Source organism: Symphalangus syndactylus, chromosome 5 (genome assembly GCF_028878055.3).
Source record: "Symphalangus syndactylus isolate Jambi chromosome 5, NHGRI_mSymSyn1-v2.1_pri, whole genome shotgun sequence".
NCBI lineage: Eukaryota > Metazoa > Chordata > Mammalia > Primates > Hylobatidae > Symphalangus > Symphalangus syndactylus.
The window spans coordinates 127,969,334-127,990,815 of record NC_072427.2 but is presented as its reverse complement, the minus strand read 5'-3'; the positions used below and the strand labels follow the sequence as shown (position 1 = coordinate 127,990,815).

The window sequence follows — 21,482 nt, the reverse complement described above, 5'->3', positions numbered from 1 at the left end:
ATCAAAACGTCCCATGCATAGAGGGGCAAAGTAGGTAGTTAGAGAAGTGCAAGAAAAACCTAATCACAAATAAAATGGCTCACGCCAAGCATGGTGGCTCACGCCTGTAATCCTAGCACTTTGGGAGGCCAAGCCAGGAGGATCACTTGAGCTCAGGAGTTTGAGACTAGCCTGGGCAAGGTAGTGAGACCTCATCTCTATTAAAAAATAAAAGTACAGCCAGATGTGGTGGCTCACACCTGTAATCCCAGCACTTTGGGAGGCTGAGGCAGGTGGACTGTTTGAGGTCAGGCGTTTGAGACCAGCCTGGCCAACACAGCAAGACCTCGTCTCTACTAAAAATATAAAAATTAGCTGGGCGTGGTGGTGCGTGCCTGTGGTCCCAGCTACTCTGGAGGGAGGTGGAGGTTGTGGTGAGCCAAGATCGCACCACTGCACTCTAGCCTGGGCGACAGAGTGACACTCTGTCTAAAAAAAAAAAAAAGTAAATTAAAAAAAAAGACAGAAATAAAATGGCCCATCTAAGAGAACTGAAACTCACTGCCAACCCCTAAGTTACTATGCAGGAATGCAGACCCAGTGTTGCCAGATCTTATCATTTTTTCTTTTTTTCTTTTTTGAGACGGAGTCTTGCTCTGTCTCCCAGGCTGGAGTGCAGTGACGCAATCTTGGCTCACTGCAACCTCCGCCTCCCAGGTTCAAGCAATTCTCCTGCCTCAGCCTCCCATGTAGCTGGGACTACAGGTGCCGGCCACCATGCAAGGCTAATTTTTGTATTTTTAGTAGAGACAGGGTTTCACCATATTGGTCAGGCTGGTCTTGAACTCCCGATCTCTGGTTATCCACCTGCCTCAGCCTCCCAAAGTGCTGGGATTACAGGCGTGAGCCACCATGCCCGGGAGATCTTATAATTTTTCAGTAACAGCTGGAAATTAGAATTTGTGTGAAATCCTCTAATTCTGAATGTTTATAATCTTTTTTAAAAGCCTAGACAGTGCAAGCCAAGCAAAATAAATATACAGTTCATACATGGCCCACGAGCAGCTAGCTTACAACCTCTGCTTGTGAAGTCAAATGAACACTCTTTGGGTTAAAAATAATAATAAACTTCATTTCTCTCAAACTTTCTCTTAGTATCTTAGCATTTAGCTGGGCAGAAAAGACGTTAATTAAAAGCCAAATGTATGAGACACTATTACCAAGAATAACAAGAAACTTCCTCTATAAACAATTATAATACCACTTAAAGGCGAGAGCAGGCACTGAGGCAGAAGTAAAATACAGCAGGAAAGCATACATCTCAGCAATGGATTTCAGTCTAATACAGGACAGTCTCACCTGTCAAAACAAAGCACAGTTGCTGGTCTCCACTACTGTCTACAGGAATACACTTTGTGCCAAGGGAAAAACACTGCATGTCCTGGGTCTCCAAATCCCAGAGGGTAATGGTATAGCCCATCCTTTCCACTTCCCAAATAAACAGTGCAGTGAATCCTGTCACAGACACACATTTAAGCTCTATGGGTTCCTCTTGTTCACTGATGTGCATTATTTCCCATGATCTTCCTGGATCACTGGTCTTGGCATGATCTTTCTGTAGAACATTATATTGCCCGTGCATTATGTCCTGTGGAATGAAAGCCCAGCTCTGCACACTTGTACTGTGGTTACCAGATTCAGGTGACTCCCAATGCAAAATATCCTGGAACCATGGAGCACAACAGGAAACCTCCAGTTTGGAGTTCTTTATTGTTTCATTCAATGATGATAGTTGGGCTTTCCAAGACCTGGAAAACAAGGTAAAATATAACTTAACACCTGTCACAGTAAAAGGCACTATGTGAAACACTAAACCAGGGCAAAGATGTTTTTAAGAAAAAAAAGTATCTATCAAATAAAGACCTTTAATGAAAGGGTACAGTGTCAGCATGATAAAAAATAAGAACAATAAACTAAATGAAAAGGAAGTTTCTGTACCTATCAATTTGGAAGGAAAACTTGGTCAGTTTCATGTTGTAGGCAGAGTTAACAGGATCATCTTCATCTATCCCCTTAGGTCCTTGAATAGGAAGGTCTTCTAGTATTCTTTCACACAGTAGGTGTCCTGGGTGTTGCCTACATTTAAAAATAATGATAGCCATATGAAAAAATGATGATCAAACCCAAATTTGTGTTACTATTGCTCCTGTTAAAAATAAGAGATTACAGAGAAGGAATAGTACAACAAATTCCCCAGAAGAGAACTCCTTATCTCCCTTGCTTATGCCATAGTAATAGAGTGAACTGTAAGAATTTTACTCTATTAAGGGCAGTTAGCTTGATAAAGCAATAAGAACACTTACTGTCTACTATATTTCAGATGTTATGCTAAACACTTCATACAAACTCTTATTTAAGCCTCTCAACAACCCTGTGAGGTAAATATAACCCCATCTTATAGATACGGAAACTAAGGTTCAGAAACATTTTGAAACAGACTAATGTGACCATCAAGTCTAGTTTTTTTTTTTTTTTTTTTTGAGACAGAGTCTCACTCTGTCACCCAGGCTGGAGTGCAGTGGCGCAATCTCAGCTCACTGCAACCTCTGCCTCCCGGGTTCAAGTGATTCTCCTGTCTTAGCCTCCCAAGTAGCTGGGACTACAGGTGCATGCCACCACACCTGGCTAATTTTTGTATTTTTAGTAGAGACAGGGTTTTACTATATATTGGCCAAGCTGGTCTCAAACTCCTGAATTCCAGTGATCTGCCTGCCTCGGCCTCCAGTCCAGATTTTAAAATTACTCATTATACTGCCACCACAAAGTAAGATTTAGGCTGAGACCAGAGGAATGCATGAACTAGAAGGCAAAGTATGTATGTGGGTATAGGTGGGAGAATACATGTGGAAAAGGGGGCTGTTACATTTGAGATGCAAAGAAGGCTAGGGTGGCTAATGTATAGAAAATGAGAAGTTAGATGGAATGGGATGAGGCTAGAAAGATGGTTCAGGGCCCCACAGGCTATTAAAAATTTAAACTTTTATCTGAGGGGGAAAAGGAACCTGAAGAAGGCTTTCAAAGCAGAAAAGCAATATGAACAGATGCAGAAGAGTAGCTAGGGGAAGAAGGGGAAGGATTTCATCTCCTCGGACACTTACATTATTAAATATTAATCCTTTAAACAACTTGAAGGTAATTTGTTGACACAACCATATGACACTGTCCAAGGATGATGACGAAAAGAAGTTAGAGAAGGTAGGGCGAAAATGAGAAGATGCATGAGAAAACAGTTGCCCCATCAACAAAATAAAAGGTAGATACCCCTGCCCCAGATGTTAATGCCTGGCTACACCTCTGATAAAATATGCATTTTAACCACATTACTCTTAGCTACTCTATTGTGGATGGATTTGAGGGGGTAAGAATAGGCATGAGGAGATCAAGTAGGAGACTATTAAAATAGTTCAATTAAGAGATGATGGTGGCATAGAGTGAGGACAGAAGAGTTGAGAAAAGTGGACAAAAGAAACATTTAGGAGACAGAATGGCTAGGACCTGATGATTAACTGGATGTGGATATAATACCAGAAAGAAGTTGGAGATACAGTAGTTCCCTCTTATCCACAGCGGATACATTCAAGACACACAGTAGGTACCTGAAACTGCAGACAGTACCAGATCCTATCATACAGTTGACCCTTGAATATCACAGGTTTGAACTCCATGGGTCCACTTATATGATTTTTTTTTCCAAAAATATATTGGAAAAATTTTTAGAGATTTGCAACAATTTGTTTAAACTCACAAATGAACCATGTAGCCTAGAAATATATTTTTTTCAGACAGGGTCTTGCTCTGTTGCCCAGGCTGGAGTGCAGTGGTGCAATGACAGCTCACGGTAGCCTTGATCTCCTGGACTCAAGCAATCCTCCTGCCTCAGCCTCTGGAGTAGCTGAGACCATAGGCATGTACTATCATACCCAGTTTAGCCTAGAAATATTTTTTAAAATCAAGATTAAGTTAGGTATGTCATGAATGCATAAAAGTTACATAGTTGCTACTCTATTTTATCATTTTCTACCATAAATTATGCACAAATTGGTTGGGCACGGTGGCTCATGCCTGTAATCCCAGCACTTTGGGAGGCTGAGGCAGGTGGATCACTTGAGGTCAGGAGTTCAAGACCAGCCTGGCCAACATGGCGAAACCCTGTTTCTACTGAAAATACAAAAATTGGCAGGGCGTGGTGGTACATGCCTGTAATCCCAGCTACTTGGGAGGCTGAGGCAGGAGAATCACTTGATCCCAGGAGGCGGAGGTTGCAGTGAGCCGAGACTGCACCACTGCACTCCAACCTTGGCAATAGAGCAAGACTCCATCTCAAAATTAACAAAAAAACCCCACAAACTTATTATAAAAAGTTAAGATTGGCTGGGCGTGGTGGCTCACGCCTGTAACCCCAGCATTTTTGGGAGGCCAAGGTGGGCGGATTACCTGAGGTCGTAAGTTCAAGACCAGCCTGGCCAACATGGTGAAACCCCATTTCTACTAAAAATACAAAAAATTAGCCAGGCTTGGGTGGTGGGTAATCCCAGCTACTCAGGAGGCTGAGACAGGAAAATCGCTTGAACCCAGGAGGCGGAGGGTGCAGTGAGCTGAGATCGCACCATTGCACTCCATCCCGGCCAACGAGCGAAACTCCATCTTAAAAAAGAAAAAAAAAAGTTAACATTTATCAGAACCTATGTACACACTTACAGACTGTACATGATACCACTGGAAGCCAAAGAAAATGTAAACAAATGTCAAGATGCAGTATTAAATAACTGCATATAATTAGCCATAGTATATACTGTACTGCTGTAATAATCTCATAGCCACTTCCTGTTGCTATTGCAGTGAGCCCTAGTAAGTATCTGCTTAAAATGCCATGTGATACTAATAATCTCTGTGTGAGCAGTTCTTCTCTCCAGTAAATTGTGTATCACAGTAAAAAGTGATCTCTCTAGCTGGCATGGTGACGTGAACGTACAATCTCAGCTACTCGGGAGGCTGAGTTGGAGCACTGCTTGGGCCCAGGAGTTTGAGTCCAGACTGGGCAACATAGCAAGACCCTGTCTCTAAAATAATAATAACATAATTTTTAAAAAGTGATTTCTTGTGGTTCTCATGTATTTTTCATCATGTTTCGTGCCATACCATAACCTTATATAACACCATGGGACCCATATGAAATGTAATGCTGGAAGTGCTCCCAAGTAGAGAAAAGTCATGACATTGTAAGAAAAACATGAATTGCCTGACATGTACCACGGGTTGAGGTATGCTGCTGTTGCTTGCCTTTTCAGACAGACTATTCATCTTGTAAACAGATTATGTAATAGAGTATCAATACAGTACAGTATTGTAAATATATTTTCACTTCCTTAAAATTTTCTTAACATTTTCTTTTCTGTAGCTTACTTTATAGTAAGAATACAGTATAATACATATAACATACAAAATATGTGTTAACCAACTGTTTATGTTATCAGTAAGGTTTCTGGTCAACTGTAGGCTATTAGTAGCTAAGTTTTGGGGGAGTCAAAAGTTACATGTGGCATTTTGATCGTGCAGGGGGATGGCATCCCTGAGTTGTTCAAGGGTCAACTGTACTGTTTTTTCCTATGCATACATACCTATAATAAAGTTTAATTTATAAATTAGGTCCAGTGAGGGAGTAATAACTAATGATAGGACAATTACAACAACATACTGTAATAAAAGTTATGTGAATGTAGTCTTTCTTAAAATATCTTACTGTATGTAATATTTCCGGACCACAATTGACCAGGAGAAAGTGTAACTGTGGATAAAGGTGACAACTATATAAAAAAGGGAGGAAATGGAGAAAGGCCCCTAAGAAGGATGGAAGGAATGGGATCTAAAGCACACACAGAGGGATGGGCCTTCATAAGAGGCAAGGTCATCCAAGAGAAGTTGGGAATAAAGAGATTAATGGAGGTTTGAGGAAAACAGAGAAGGTTTAAAAATACAGTTGTAAAGAATGGGCTCATGAAAAATCACTGTAAAATTTCCAGGCAACATTAAGACCAATTAAAGGTACTAAGTGTGAACCTAGAGTGGTATCAATTTTCTTTTGTTGTTTTCTACAAGTACTCAGCTGTCTGACTGTAGACACTGTGAAGGCAGAAAAAAAGATTTCAATCAGGGTTGAAATTTTGCCAGACCAAGTGCTATCAAAGGGCAGGAGCAAGAGTTTAGAGTACATGCAAGAAAGTAACTGGTATGATGGATCACAGAATCTATGCTGGAAAGAGAGGGAAGTGAAGACAGGAGGGGGTAAAGAGTGGAAGGTCAATGAACTGGAAATTCCAGTTAGGTCAGAGGACAGGTGAAGTGGGAGTACTTGAGTAAGCAAGCTGGAAAGTTTGGGAAGTTGTGGTTAGAGACCGAGATGTAAAAAGTAGTGACTTGGGGGAGGGGCGACTTCAAATATTGACAAAGCCTAGGGTATGGCTGTGGAGGTGGAAAGCTAAGGCAAACTGGAAGAAAAAGTCATTGACAATGAATTTAAAGAACAAATCATGAACTTGGGTTCTCAAGGAGCTTATAAACTCTATGGGAAACATGAGAAAATTAGGGAAATAACATGTCTATACAATTGAGTGCTAAACTGTGGTTTAAAATTGTGTAATTTTGACTCACATGACATAACCCATATATAACATATAAGTCAAATCAAAATCAAAATTTTGATGAACATGTAAAAATATAAAAGGTAGCCAGTGGTCAGTTATACATATTATTCAGTAACTACTTTACAATGTATTAGCTAGAACATGATCTAACTGAATAGAAAAAGAAACACTAGTTAAAAAAAAAAATGAACAAGGATATTTTTAACCTCTTATCCGTCTATTTACCTCAAATTAGAAACTGCAGTCATCTACATACCTGAAATACAAATTTAAGTTAAGAGCAACTGCAGAGTTGGAGGAGCTGACAATCACTACAACATCGAGGTCTTGAGAAACTTTCAGTGAAGTAAATGAAGAAATCTTGGCTGGCTCCTGTTGCTGCTCATTACACATATCTTCTTTGTGAAGTGCTAAATCCACATGAGCTACATATGTACCATCCACAACATCAAAAATGTCTTTGAGTTAGAGTTAAAAGAAAATGCTAGTTTTGTAAGTATGCCTAACCATTTAAAGCACAGGTTGGGATAGAGCTATAGACTTTATCACTCCAATTTTGTAGGTATAACAGAAGAAGACTGAAAACTGAGGCAAGCCCCCATTATAACAACCAGATGACTATGAAGTTGGTGGCACAATAAAGAACCTGATACCAAGTTCTTCAGTAATACCTGCTGAACATCTACTCTGGGCCAGGCCCAGAGGCACTGCTATTTTCCAACAGCACTGGCCAAGAGATGAGGTAAACCTACTATTTTATGTAACCCAATACTGTCTATCCAAAGCATTATCAACATGCAGTCAGTATAAAAACTGAGACATTTTGTGTTTTTTCATCTATAAATGTTCAAAGTCTGATATTTTACACTTAGAGCACATCTTAATTTGGATACTAAATTTTCATTAGAAATACCTGATCTGTATTGAGACTTCATAAAACTTAAGGCTGAAAGTTGGAACAACTAAAGTTGTAACAAACATCCTTAAAAGTTCTCTAATGACTCAACTGAGTATCAGCTTTTAACTCTAAAGTAACAAAAATTAGCTGGGCGTGGCGGCCCATGCCTATAGTCCCAGCTACTCAGGAGGCTAAGGCACGAGAATCGCTTGAGCCCAGGAGGCAGGGGTTGCAGTGAGCCGAGATCACGCCACTGCACTCCAGCCTGGGTGAGAGTGAGACCCTGTCTCAGGAGAATAAAAAAAATCTAATTACACAAAATTAAGAATTCAATTCCCAAGTTATGCTAGCCAATTTCATATGCTTAATAGCCACATACGCTTAGTGCCTACTGTTTTGGACAGTGCAGTTCTATAACCTGGCAATAAAAATTGTTAATTTAGTATTTATGATATTTTTGCAAAAATTATATACCTATTACAAAATATAAAAACCATTACTTTAATTCAGAAATTAAAGTTCCAAAATCATATAAGGGGTAATTTGTCAAATCTTCAGAATAATTTTGCTGATGACCAATAGATCTACTGGAGACAAAGAACCCATAATATTTTCCAAGATCAAATTAATGTGGCAAAGCAAACATTCATTAATATGATGGAAACATCATTAGAGACAAGAGATAGACTATATTTATACATGAAAAGATAGATATCATAACACAAGCATTTTTTTTTTTTTTTTTTTAAGACAGAGTCTCAGTCTGTTGCCCAGGCTGGAGTGCAGTGGTACGATCTTGGCTCACCACAACCTCCGCCTCCCAGGTTCAAGCAGTTCTCCTGCCTCAGCCTCCCGAGTAGCTGGGATTACAGGCATGCACCACCATGCCTGGCTAATTTTTTTGTATTTTTAGCAGAGACAGGGTTTCACCATATTGGCCAGGCTGGTCTCGACCTTGTGATCCGCCCACCCCGGCCTCCCAAAGTGCTGGGATTACAGGCGTGAGCCTCCGCACCCGGCCACATAAGCACATAGTAGATATTCAAGACATACGTTTTGAATAAATAGGTAATGCAGAGAATATACAATTTTAAAAGAACACAAATACGTACAGTTAATACTATTAAAAATGTATATACTGGAAAATATTCAACTAGAATATAAAGTAATACACAATTTAGTATTTTAAGTTTATGAGGATCTTTTTCCATGAAAAGTTTTACTGAAAAACTAACCACGCTTCCTATATCCCAGCTCCCAAAACTAAAGCCTAAAAAGGCTCATCTTTATAGGTGTTCTTCTCCTCTACATATCGATCAACACTTCTACCACCAAGGATACAGATCCAGCCTAAACTACTCAAAACAAAAAGAATTCCTCTGCAGAGCTGCGTGTCAATAATCATGTCCACTGCCTGTGCAGGCAAGGGTAGCGTGAAACAGTTGAGTACTCTAATTGCAGCATCTCTTTCAGGAAATACAATATGTAGGATGATACATTTGTTGATGAACAATAATGACGTGTTATTGTGAAATGACAGGATTCTCAAAGACAATAAGGAAATACCTACAAAACAAAAGGATATTATTTCAAACTCATTGGTCACAATTTTACAACTGGTACATTTGATTTTATAAACCTAATACAAAAAAGTAAAACAAAAAAGGAACTGGACTTAGTCTAACTTTACGCAGTTAGCTTCACACCCACCTAAGGAAGTACTCACTGGGAGGGGGGTAAGAGGATGAATAAAGATGGCCTACAATGTCCCTGGTTCCATTTATGCTAGTCTGATAGCACACTAGAACGAATATTCAAAAAAGCCAACTTACCCATGGGACCCCATAAAAGCACTTTTTTTTTTTTTAAAGAAAAAAAGAAGAAACCTTATAATCAAGGGTGAAGAGTATGTTACTGCTTTAAAAATAGAGGCCTGAGTGCTTTGATTTCTGCTCCCTGCAGTCAACAGCTCTATAAGCAGTCTAGATGAGCACCATCCAAAAGAAATATAATGTAAGCCACATACATGACTTAAAATTTTCTAGCAGGGGTGGCTCACGCCTATAATCCCAGCACTTTGGGAAGCCCAGGTGGGCTTCATGGCGAAACCCTGTCTCTACTAAAAATATAAAAGTTAGCTGGTCATGGTGGCGGGCGCCTGTAGTCCGAGCTACTCAGAAGGCTGAGGCAGGAGAATCAGTTAACTGGTGAGGCGAAGGTTGCATGCAGTGAGCTGAGACGGCACCACTGCACTCTAGCCTGGGTGGCAGAGCGAGACTTTGTCTCAAAAAAATAAAATAAAAATAAATAAAATTTTCTGGTCGCCACATTGAAACAGGTGAAATTAATTTTAATAATATACGTTAGCTTATATTCAAAATACAAAAAATTGAGATAGTTTACTTTTTTAGTATTAAGTCTTCAAAATCTAATATGTATATGACACAAAGTACATCTTAATTCATATTAACCATATTTCAAGTGCTCAATAGCCCATCTGCCTAGTGACTACTATATCGGACAGCGTAGACCTGATTTCACCTCTATGACAACTTTTCCTGAAGTATATAACTACATGGTAATGACACAAATTTAAATATGCTGAAAGACCACCTGTAGATACTTACTGATATCTTGATCTTCAGTGAGCTTTTGCAATGCCTCCCCACTACAGCTATATAAAATGGTTGCATCACATCTTCCATCTTCCAAATTAAATTCATAGATAAGCAGTTCATAATTTTCACCAAGAGCGAGCAGTTTGGGCTTTTCAGTGGGTGTGCTGCTGTTATGAGAATCCTCCCATATAAAGCTAAGAAAAAAAGTTTAGATTTATTATATTCTATATCCGCAATAATATTTACCCACAATGGTGGGGGTAGAAGGGCTGAATAAGTAGAGAACAGTTTAGCTGACCTGGTATATTCATTCTATGCTTCAATTTAAGAGAACGTAAACTGCTCTAGGACCTCCCTCCTCTTCCCGCTTCCCTTTTACACCAACACAAAAATACAGGAGTGGGTAGTAAAAAACAAAAATGTGGGGCTCAGAGCAAGAAATGATGGCTCCATTTATTCTTTCATCTCTAATCCCAACTAGTATGTTTAAACAAACTGTCATGATCAAGGGTAGGTATCAACAACAAAATATGTATATTATTTATATGAGGTGGTATTCACAATAAAATAGGCTTTCGATAACTTAAATGTTTTGACTTTTAAAAAGAAAGCGATTATTTGTATTTATAGACTGACGATTCCAAATCTTGAAAAACTCTGCCTAATAGAACCTTCTGTGATGGAAATGTTTTATATTAGCATTGCCCAACACAGTAGTCAATAGCCACATGCATCTACTGAACACTTGAAATGTGGGGCAACTGAACCAAACTTTTTACTTTAACAATCACATGTAGCTAATGACTACCATTACTGAACAAGTACAGTTATGGAATTCTTAAACTGAAATGTCAAAATAACAACACTGGCAAGACTGATGGTGTTTCAGCTTCGAATTAAATATTAAAACTAAATTACATATTACAAATAAAAGCCCCAAATTTGAAAACAACACAGTGGAAAGAGGTGAGGCTATACCATGCTGATAAAATTTCATCTGTTAAGAAACTTGCTTTTTCTACAGAAGTAGTAAATTTTATACTTCTGGAGTAGTATATAAAACTACTGTGTAACATATATGATTTAATTCAATTAGTAATAAAACTAATGAGTACATAATAGTATTATGTACTATTATGTATTTTATACTACTATAGTAGTTTTATACTATTATAGTATTATGTCCTTATTAGATAAAAAAATTGACACGTTTCTGACTGTTCATATTGATAAATATAGAAAATAACCTAAATGTCAAATACACAAAAGGTTAAACTAAGATACACTTAAAAGGTAGAGTACATCATTAGCATAGGGACAATATTGCCACATGGAAAGACAGGAAATTTTCAATGCAATAAACAAGATATATGATGTAATTTCAACAATATTAAAAAGACCTATGTACTTTGAAAAAGTAGGAAGTAAACTCTAAATACTATAAACATGCCCTTATTTTTACCCTATGAAGTATTTTAACTGAATTAAAATTCAATTCAAATAAAAAAATTAAAAAGTCCTTTCTTGGCCGGGCACGGTGGCTCACGCTTGTAATCCCAGCACTTTGGGAGGCCGAGGCGGGCGGATCACGAGGTCAGGAGATCGAGACCACGGTGAAACCCCGTCTCTACTAAAAATACAAAAAATTAGCCGGGCGTGGTGGCGGGTGCCTGTAGTCCCAGCTACTCAGAGAGGCTGAGGCAGGAGAATGGCGTGAACCCGGGAGGCGGAGCTTGCAGTGAGCCGAGATCGCGCCACTGCACTCCAGCCTGGGCGACAGAGCGAGACTCCGTCTCAAAAAAAAAAAAAAAAAAAAAAAAAAAGTCCTTTCTTGGTCCTCCTCCCGTCTAATTTCATGAACTAGCATATGAACGCCCCCTTTATTTCATCTGGGTCTTACCTTCCCTGCTGGGTTCTCAAACACCTAAAGATTTCGGCTTTTCTTTGCCCCATTCCTCTCCTTACAGAGCCACATTCATAGGTACTTGATACTGCTAAATAAACTGATTTCCCCTAGTTTATAAATAACTTAGTTTATAATAGTTTATAAACTAAATGCAGAGATTCCTCTTTCGAGCAACTAGACATCAAGGGTAGAGAAGACAAACCCAGAAGCGTTAAGCATTCACTGATTTATCAAATGAATCTCTAAATGTCAGGAGCTGTTAGAGGAGCTGGAGATTCCAAGATTAATAAGACACCTTTTGGCTACTCATCTTAAAGAGTTGTGAAAATATTTACTATTAATAATTATTAAAAGCACAAGTAGGCTCAGTGGCTCACGCCTGTAATCCCAACACTTTGGCAGGGAGAGGCGGGATCACTTGAGTCCAGGAGTTTGAGACTAGCCTAGGCAACACAGTGAGACCTCATCTCTACAAAAAATAGAAAAATTAGCCAGGCCTGGTGGTGCACGCCTGTAGTCGTAGCTGCTGGGGAGGCTGAGCCCGGGAGGTCAAGGCTGGCTGCCGTGAGCCGTGACTGAGCTCACTCCAGCCTGGGCGACAGCGACCTTATCTTCAAAAAAAAAAAAAAAAAAAAGGCAGCAGCCCATTCAAAACACTAAGAGGGCATTCCCAAACTTTATGATGTAAACTCTTAAGTACTGAACGAAGAGTTACGGAAGTATAAAGTAATGCATTATTGTAATCACGTTTGTCTTCTCCAAACGTGCGCGCCTCGCAAGAAAGAAGTGTCTTACTCAACTTTTTAGGCACTGCTCCTATGTAACAGCAGGCACACAATATTTGTTGAATAAGTGAGGGGACAAACTGGACTCTGTCTTTGAAGAAGAGGACTACATGTGAAAGAAAACGCTATTCATTTCAAGGACATGAAAAAAGTATCAGGATGATTCAAATTAGAGATGAGCCTCAGCTGGCATCTTTAACTGAAGGAAGAAATGGGCATGGGCCTCGACCCTATGACAGTTAATCAACCTGTGTTGAATAATGAAAGAATCAGCGCCTCAGCTGAGACCCGTTCCGGGTTCGCCGCAGGTGGCAGAGGAGCTGGATGCCCTCTCCGCCCACCCGGAACAGGGGAGCCGGGTTGCCAGAATGCAACCAGGCGAGCGTTTCAGGTCGGGGGAAAGGTTCTGTGAGGAAACCAGGCTCGCCTCTGGGGCGTTTCCTGCAGCTGGCACCCTTCTCCCGCCACCTCTATGGCTGCAGGCAGGCTTCGGCATGAGCCCTTGGGGCTCAGCCAGCCGAGCCTAGGCTCTGGACTCCCCCCACGGCCCAGCTCTCCCTCAGTACTTACTGCCAGAAGGGGCCCTCCAGGCAGCAGCGACCCCCGCCCCGGCTGCCAAGAGCCAAAGAAAGCACTTGGAGGCTGCCTGCAGCCGTCAGGCTCCCCAGAGCCTCCTGCTGTGTGTGCAGCTGCGCCCGGGAGCCGAGCTGCCCCATCGCCTCGGCGGGGACCGGCACCAACAGCATCGGTAGAACCCGCCCCATGGCCGCGGCGCCCCAGCTACCGCCGGCGGAAGCAGCGCTCGCGACCCCCTCCTCTGCAGCCATCTTGGCCCGGCGGTTACTTCCGGTCACTTTCGCCGGAACCTGACTGCCTCGTGGGCATGCGCGGTGTACGGAGCGGCTCACGCTCGGCCTCGTGACTCCCGCGGAGACCTGTCGGCTGTCTCCGGTCGATTCCATCCGTTTCCTGTGGGGGGCAGTACTAGCCTCTCTAGCAAAGCCACATCTTTCCTGTCCCCAGTCCCACTCTGCTTAATTGCCCTGGCATGCTTGAAGGCCTAGCTTAGCGTAGCAGGCCGTTGCAGCCGTTCTCGCTCTGTGGCATTGCTCTTTGCCTTCTTGGTCCAGATGCCTCCAGCTCCCCTGGAACCCAGTTCCTGCCTCTTTTCTTCGCTTTTCTTATTGTGCTGTTTGCTTACAGGCTCTGGGGTGGTGCCATTTCCTTGGTAGCATGGACCAAGTCTTACAGTGTGGATCCATAGGAAGGGTGTTGACCCGAAAGTTGAAGTCAAATAATATCCATTGTAACAGTCAGAGAGACGGGGTAAGTAAGGGGTGGAGATGGTAGAGCTCCTGTCTGTTTTCTCAGGGAAGTATGATCCAAGATCAAGAGAAGGAGAGGAGCAAAGGGTTTGAGGTGAGAAGAGGGGTTGAATAGGCATTTTGGTAAAGTCTCCTAAAAGACAGCTGTACCTTCTTAACACATTTTCCACATTCAGAACATTTCAGCATAAATGTAACCTCTATTGACAGGCCTCCCTAAGCCATTCAACCTGAAGTCCCTTCTACTGCAGTCTCTCACCTAGTTTTATTTTTAATCATAGTATTTATCACTACTTGATATTTTCTGCCAGTTCCTGTCCAATAAGAATGTAAACTTCGAAAGAGCAAGGACTTTGTTGCTCACCACTGTCCCGGCTAGTACCTAAAACAGTGCCTGTTTCATGAAAGGTACTCCAGCATTTGTTGATCAGTGCATGACCTTATTTGTCAAAATAAAAGCAAACTTTTTTTGAGATGGAGTCTCACTCTGTCACCCAGGCTGGAGTGCAGTGGCGGGATCTCGGCCCACTGCAACCTCCGCCTCCCAGGCTCAAGCAATTCCGCCTCAGCCTTCCCAGTAGCTGGGATTACAGGCGCACGCCACACCCAGCTAAATTTTTGTATTTTAGTAGAGACGGGGTTTCACCATGTTGGCCAGGCTGGTTTCGAATTCCTGACCTTCGATGATTTACCTGTCCCAGCCTGGAAGTGCTAACATTACAGACGTGAGCCACTGTGCCCGGCTGAAACCAAACATTTTCTATCACAAGGGAGATATATTCAACCTTCTAAGCTTAGCTGGGCTGTTTTCTCTCTATAAAAAATGGCAACGTTAAAGCAATTTCTAAGGTTACAGTTGTGTTAGCTACAACAAGGCCTTGTCCCTTATAATCAGGACAGTCTTCTCATGCCTGTAAATCCCAGCACTTTGGGAGGCCAAGTTGGGAGGATCACTGGAGCCCACCCTTGCCAACATAGGGAGACCCTTGTCTCTACAAAAAAAATTAATAAAATTTTTTTTGAGACAGTTTCGCTCTTGTTGCCCAGGCTGGAGTGCAATGGCGCAGTCTTGGCTCACTGCAACCTCCAACCTCTGCCTCCCAGGTTCAAGCGATTCTCCTGCCTCAGCCTCCGAGAAGCTGGGATTACAGGCATGTGCCACCATGCCTGGCTGACTTTGTATATTTAGTAGAGACGCAGTTTCTTCACATTGGTCAGGCTGGTCTCAAACTCCCGACCCTCAGGTAATCTGCCTGCCTCAGCCTCCCAGAGTGCTGGGATTACAGGCATGAGCCACTGCGCCTGGCCAAAAAGAATTTTTTTTTAATACTAGCTGGGTGTGGTGTCACATGCCTGTAATCCAAGCTACTCAGAAGACTGAGGTGGGAGGATCACTTGAGCCTGCAGGTCAACGCTGCATTAAGCCATGTTGGTGGCACTGCACTCCCACATGGGTGACAGAGTAAGACCCTGTCTCAAAAAAAAAAAAAAAAGAAGAAAAAGAAAAAGGACATTCCTGGAGCACTCACACATAAGATAGCCTTCATTATAGGTTTTAACTTACAAGCAAGTTCCAACACATCATTCTATTATCTCTTTAATTGTACCTTATTAAGCCGTGTCTTATTTTTAGGCACATCATGTAGATTTTTGAAGAAAGGATATGAAAATGGGGAAGGGTTCTCCAATATATAAAGGCATAAGAAATGTCTTCAGACTCTCTGGATCCCTGTAAACATAGTCTATATAGCTAATGTCTGATGATTCAACTTCCCACATACATGTATTCCAGAACAAACAGATCAGTAGATCCAGGCAAACCTATAAAGAGAACAGATGTTAACTGCAAGCACAATTCTACTTTGCAAGCATTTATATGATTTAATTAGTATCTGACTCTTTCTAGCAGTAATTCTGAGGACAGAGATGACCATGTTATTCATGCTTATATCCTAGAATAGTTGTCCCTCAAGTGTTTCTTGAATGAATAATTCAGGTTCTTAAATTAATTCTTGCCCTCAAATAGCTTAGCACTATAAATGACCAAAGTGCCTGGAATAAAAGGTTGGCTGAAGACTTAGTCAAGACTGGTTACTCAGTAAATGTCAGTGTGTAGAACCACTTCTAAAAACACATGATCCTTCATGCTCATAATTTAGAAGAAGGAAGTAGTGAAGCAAGTAACAGAACATAGACTGGGCTTGAACAAGGGGCTTTGACCTTGTTTCTGCCATTACTTACTCCATCCTGGCCTCCAGCTGCTGAACCAATTGTTTGTCTACGTGGTGACAGAACAGGGGAAGTAGGTTGCTGGGGAAAACTAGGGGTTCTGCCAGAGAGGCTGTAGGCATTTGGGCTATCTCCCAGGCAATCAGAACCACCATGTCTGTCCTAGAGAGCATAAATATAGATATAAGCAAATAAATTTGCTTAAGAAACAGACTCAGGGCCAAGGTTTCTTATTATCTTTCCATTACTACTACCATTGACCCCCACCCCCAGGTAGCAATTCAGAGGTAACATTTGCATGTTTGGTACATGCCAAGCAATGCTTAGTGCTTTACACATTTCCCTTCCTATTTAATCTTAAGAACTATGAGGGGCTAATACCATCATCCCTAGTTTGTAGATAAAGAAACAAACTAAGAGAAGTGAGAAGTGAAAGAACTTGCCCTAAAGTTATATTACTAGGAAGTGATACAGCCAGAATTCAAAGGTAGGTCTTTTTAAACTCTAAAGCTTGTCCCCTTAGGTACTATGTTATACTGTCTCCCAGAAGAAACCAAAACTCTAGGGCACCATAGAAAAAAAGCAGAACAGCTACAACACTGCTACTTCTTTCTCTATCCAACCTCCTCCTCAGTACTTGAAAATGCCTCAGGAAATACTTCATCTGGCTCAGTCTGCACATCCCAAGGGTACTAGATAGTATTTACAAGGCCTTTATGATCTTACCAAGCTGTATGGTCACTGTTGGGTTCCTCTAGGGAAGAATGCAGCGATACCAGCTGCTCCCCATGACTCAGCAGGGCATAGAGCAAAGATATTCCAAACTGCAAGGGACATACATATATTCCAGGGAAAAATAGTTCACACTTGGCATTTGGTGCTTTCCTGACTCTTATCTTCCCAAAGGACAGGTTCACATTTAGAGATAGAGCTCAAAATATCCACAAGGGCTGTCAGGTTTTACACTGGTGAGCCAAAGAACTCTCTAACCTTTCCATAGGAATCACTGCTCTGAACTTTTCCAAAAGACACTCTTGGAGAGCTGATTAAATGCATACTTCTAGGCTTAACTCCTAGGAGTAGGAGATCAGGAATGCATCCAGGGATCTGAGGCAGGTAGTCTGTGGACCTCACTTTTAGAGCCACTTCTTTAAGCAAAGACCTTCAGTGTGGCATACATGAGATAATCCACTGGGATATTAGAAGAGAGCATCAAAATTATCACATCTAGAGTCTCATTCTTTAAAAATTTCTATCTTTTATTATATACCTATTGGCTGGGCGCAGTGGCTCATGCCTGTAATTCCAGCACTTTGGGAGGCCGAGGCGGGCAAATCACTTAAAGTTAGGAGTTCAAGACCAGCCTGGCCAACATGGTGAAGCCATGTCTCTACTAAAAATACAAAAATCAGCTGGGTGTGGTGGCACACACTTGTAATCCCAGCTACTTGGGAGGCTGAGGCAGGAGAATCACTTGAATCCAGGAGGTGGAGGTTGCAGTGAGCCAAGATCATGCCACTGCACTCCAGCCTGGGTGACAGAGCGAGACTATCTAAAAAAATAAAAAATATTATGTACCTATTATTACTAGTGTTACATGTATTTGATTTTTAAACACATGGTAGTGTGGTTTAGAATATTTTTTACTGAAAGGGGTATACAAGAGTTTGGAGACCTGCTCTAGAGACTCACATCAGCAGCAATCAGGGAGCTTATTAGAAAAGCAGAGCAGGTGCATGGGCCCCACCCCAGACCCACTGAATGACTGAGTGGGACCAAGGAGCTGGGTTTAATAAGCCTGCCAGGTGATCGTGTGCTTACTAGAAATAGAGAAGCACTGCAGAGGATAAGATTTGTGGAGAGATGAGACTGTCCCCCAACTTATCCCTTATCAGTGATACCAACCTGGAAGCCATCTATGGAAAAAAGCCTCCTAGACATGTTACCTGATTCTGAAGCACCACAGTGACTGGCCGCTCTGAGGAGCCAGGTGGCAACAGCATTAATCCCTGAAGTCCTTGGAGGAGTTCGTGGAGGGTCAAGTGACTGATACATTTGCCCAGAGGTTTGAGTAACATTTGTAGGGCCTGCAAGAAGATCAGTAAGCACCTCCCAAATTCCACTACAACTTCACTTCCCCTTACCTTGCTTCCACAGTCCCTTCCCTCGCTGACCTGTCTTTGGCACGTCCTGGTGAGGTTACTTACCAGGCTTATCACAACTATGACTCTCCATCCCCAACACTGACACCTTCAGTACCTACTTGTCCTAGGAAGCCTTCTCTAAGAAAAGTAGATAGGGGCTCAACATTTATCAGGGCGTCCTAATCTTTTACTCAGACCTCCTCAGCACACTGACACCTGTGCAACCATACACCTGTTGCTTTTTGTTCGTCATACCTGAAGATGATCCACTGTTCCTATAATAGTTCGGTAACTTCCTTGCCTGAGGGTGGCAAGGCCAGCATCCCTCGCTTTGCCCAGCACCTTCTCTGGCATCTCTGGGGCATGTGGGGACTGGAGGGGAGGAACGACCCCTAACCTATTCAGGAGACCATCCTCTTCTCCACTCAATGCCACAGTACCTGATCAGCCACATCCCTCCGGACCAGGAGGGGCAGATGGTGGGTGATAGCCAAAAGAATGGTAACAGCCTGATCCTGGGGCAGGAAGGGGAGCAGCCGGGCCACCAGGGCCTTCCCCTTCCTCACAGAGAGCACCTGCAGGAAGCCATCTGCTGCCTCTCTACAAGGGAGAGAAGAGAACATTTTCAGAGCTCTGCATAGAGGAGAGGGCTACATGCCAGAAAGGAGAGGCAGAAGCAAGACCAGTGTCTTTGCTGCTCCTTCCCTTCCTGGGCTGAGGTGGAACCCTCCCACACTCACTCCAGGTTGTTCTGCTCCTGGGTCTTTAAGGTCTGGAAGAGCTTCTCAACCTGGTTGCTTTGCTGCTCAGAAAAGCAGGGCTGTGGAGGCCTATACTTCCAGCCCTCCTCTATTTCTAGTAACTGAAGGAACATCTGGGAATTTGAGGGTGGAAAAAGAGGTAAATTTGGGTAATATCTCATTCTCAAAGGTAGGTTCGGAACTCGTCCCTAAGGAACTGATATCTCACCTTCTCAATCCGGTATAATACCCGAAGCCTCTGACTGCTTGCAGCTTCTATATCCTAGGAGAAGAGAGTCGCCAGCTATCAGCTACACTGCCACTGCCACTGCCACAGCCCTAGCCCAGGCCCCCGACTAGCTAGAGATTGAGCTGGAAAGGCTAGAAACAAAGTCTGATCACACTTCTTCCTCCCTCTTAGGTCACAGTCTTAACACAAGAGTGTTCTAGACCCTTCTTCCAAAGGGGAGAGAAAAATGTCTGGGAAGATAGTGCTCCCACCTGCTCTTGAGTTCCATGGGGTACAGCATCAATAGCTCGGCGAGGGCTGAAGCATGTCGACACAGCTACCTGGCCCAGGGAACCCTTGATCCGGACCACTGCATGAGAAGAGAGGCACATTTCCCTCCCCCTCCCACACTCTGTCCACCCAGATGCCCAGCCCAAGTCAGCACGTCAGTCCTGACCCTACCAGACTCATAAGCCTCTGCTTTCTGAACGTAAGGCGTTACCAGCTTGAGGGACTCAACCCGGTTTCTTCGTCCAAGTAGCTCTTCGTCTGCTTGCTTCTTTTCTAGCTTCTGGTAATATTCCTGAGAATGTATGGAATAGGAAACAAAAAAACAAAACACCCTATATTCATCTTTTGAATTTAGAATTAAGTTTCTCAAGTGCAACCTCTTTAGTTTTTGTGTGTGTTATAAGTTTTGTTGTTTGAGACAGGGTCTCCCTCTGTCACCCAGCTGGAGTGCAGTGGTGCAATCTCTGGCTCACTGCAACCTCCCTGGCTCAAGTGATCCTCCCACTTCAGCCTCCTCAGTAGCTAGGGCCACAGGCACGTGCTACCATGCCCAGTTAATTTTTGTACTTTTTGTAGATGGGATTTCACCATGTTGCCCAGGCTGGTCTTGAACTCCTGGACTCAAGTAATCAGCCCTCCTTGGCCTCCCAAAGTGCTGGGATTACAGGCGAGCCACTGCACCCAGACAAGCACGGCCTCTTAACACTCTTTCCTACAACAATCATTCCAGAAATGATGCTGGCACCTTAGGCCCCCCTTGCAGTTATTCTAAAGTGTCTTAAGCACCCTGGGCCCCACATCACCCATATTGGAATTCACATACCAAATACTTAAAGACTAGGTACCACCAAGTCTGATGAAAGGGCAAAGAGCAAAGTGGAGAGCCAGTGAGCAAACCTGTTCCAGCGTCTGTAACCTTCCTGCATTCCTCATGTCCTAGTACCCACACACTGCACACCACCTGTCCTCCCCACTTCCCCATTTAATCTTGTGACCTCACCTGTGCTTTCTACAAATCAGTTATCTGATGATATGAAGGCCATCCAGAGGCTGAAGCACAGAACTAGCTATAGGGATGTGTTTTTCAGTTGCCCTCTAGGCCAGTTTTATACTTCTGTGGATTCGCTCAGCAGCTCTGACATTTTCTTAAAGTTGAGAAATCGTAAACTAAAATCCACTGACAAGCCAAACAAGGATTTGAAAAAGGCTCTTTTATTTAGAAGCAATGCCAAAAAGGCAAGAATACAAAACTGTTTCACTTTCAGTGACCCTTGCAGAAAAAGGAGGGCTTTTGAAGCTTGGTGGAAAGAAAGGAAAAATACCTAATGTAAATGAGAAGGGAATAAGGGTGGGGCACTGGATAGGAGGCTCCCAGATGTTGAGGTGAAAGTGAAACAGCCAGCCGGGCACGGTTGCTCACGCTTGTAATCTCAGCACTTTGGGAGGCTGAGGCGGGTGGATCACTTGAGGTCAGAAGTTCAAGACCAGCCTAGCCAACATGGTGAAACCCCGTCTCTACTAAAAATATAAAAAGTAACTGCATATGGTGGTGCATGCCTGTGATCCCAGCTACTTGGGAGGCTGAGGCAGGAGAATCACCTGAACTCTGGAGATGGATGTGGCAGTGAGCTGAGACG

The 21,482-nt window shown here is 42.6% G+C and overlaps 2 protein-coding genes across 19 annotated transcripts in view; both read right to left on the bottom strand.

Annotated features, from left to right (window-relative positions):
* SPG11 (SPG11 vesicle trafficking associated, spatacsin) overlaps positions 1-13,797 on the bottom strand; it is a 120,730-nt gene extending 106,933 nt beyond the window's left edge. For 7 of the 8 annotated variants that reach the window (XR_010120823.1, XM_055276768.2, XM_055276769.2 and 4 more), the window contains exons 1-6: positions 13,458-13,750; positions 10,206-10,390; positions 8,920-9,144; positions 6,937-7,138; positions 1,978-2,115; positions 1,339-1,787 (exon numbers count right to left, since the gene is read on the bottom strand). Coding sequence is in view for 7 of the 8 variants with exons in the window: in XM_055276768.2 (XP_055132743.2) it covers positions 1,339-1,787; positions 1,978-2,115; positions 6,937-7,138; positions 8,920-9,144; positions 10,206-10,390; positions 13,458-13,714 (1,456 nt within the window). In the remaining variant the exon portion in view is untranslated. Of the gene's footprint in view, positions 1-1,338; positions 1,788-1,977; positions 2,116-6,936; positions 7,139-8,919; positions 9,145-10,205; positions 10,391-13,457 lie in introns of all 8 variants that reach the window. The other variant, XM_055276767.2, reaches the window with a different exon arrangement.
* Positions 13,798-15,793: 1,996 nt separating this feature from the next.
* PATL2 (PAT1 homolog 2) overlaps positions 15,794-21,482 on the bottom strand; it is a 53,253-nt gene continuing 47,564 nt past the window's right edge. For 6 of the 11 annotated variants that reach the window (XM_063639501.1, XM_063639502.1, XM_063639497.1 and 3 more), the window contains 8 exons: positions 20,017-20,137; positions 19,827-19,924; positions 19,555-19,608; positions 19,326-19,459; positions 19,026-19,185; positions 18,388-18,528; positions 16,454-16,603; positions 15,794-16,033 (listed from right to left, as the gene is read on the bottom strand). In XM_063639501.1, coding sequence (XP_063495571.1) covers positions 15,851-16,033; positions 16,454-16,603; positions 18,388-18,528; positions 19,026-19,185; positions 19,326-19,459; positions 19,555-19,608; positions 19,827-19,924; positions 20,017-20,137 — 1,041 coding nt within the window. In that variant the 3' untranslated portion in view covers positions 15,794-15,850. Of the gene's footprint in view, positions 16,034-16,453; positions 16,604-17,167; positions 17,266-18,387; positions 18,529-19,025; positions 19,186-19,325; positions 19,460-19,554; positions 19,609-19,826; positions 19,925-20,016; positions 20,138-21,482 lie in introns of all 11 variants that reach the window. The other 5 variants (XM_063639499.1, XM_063639500.1, XM_063639503.1 and 2 more) reach the window with 1 other exon arrangement.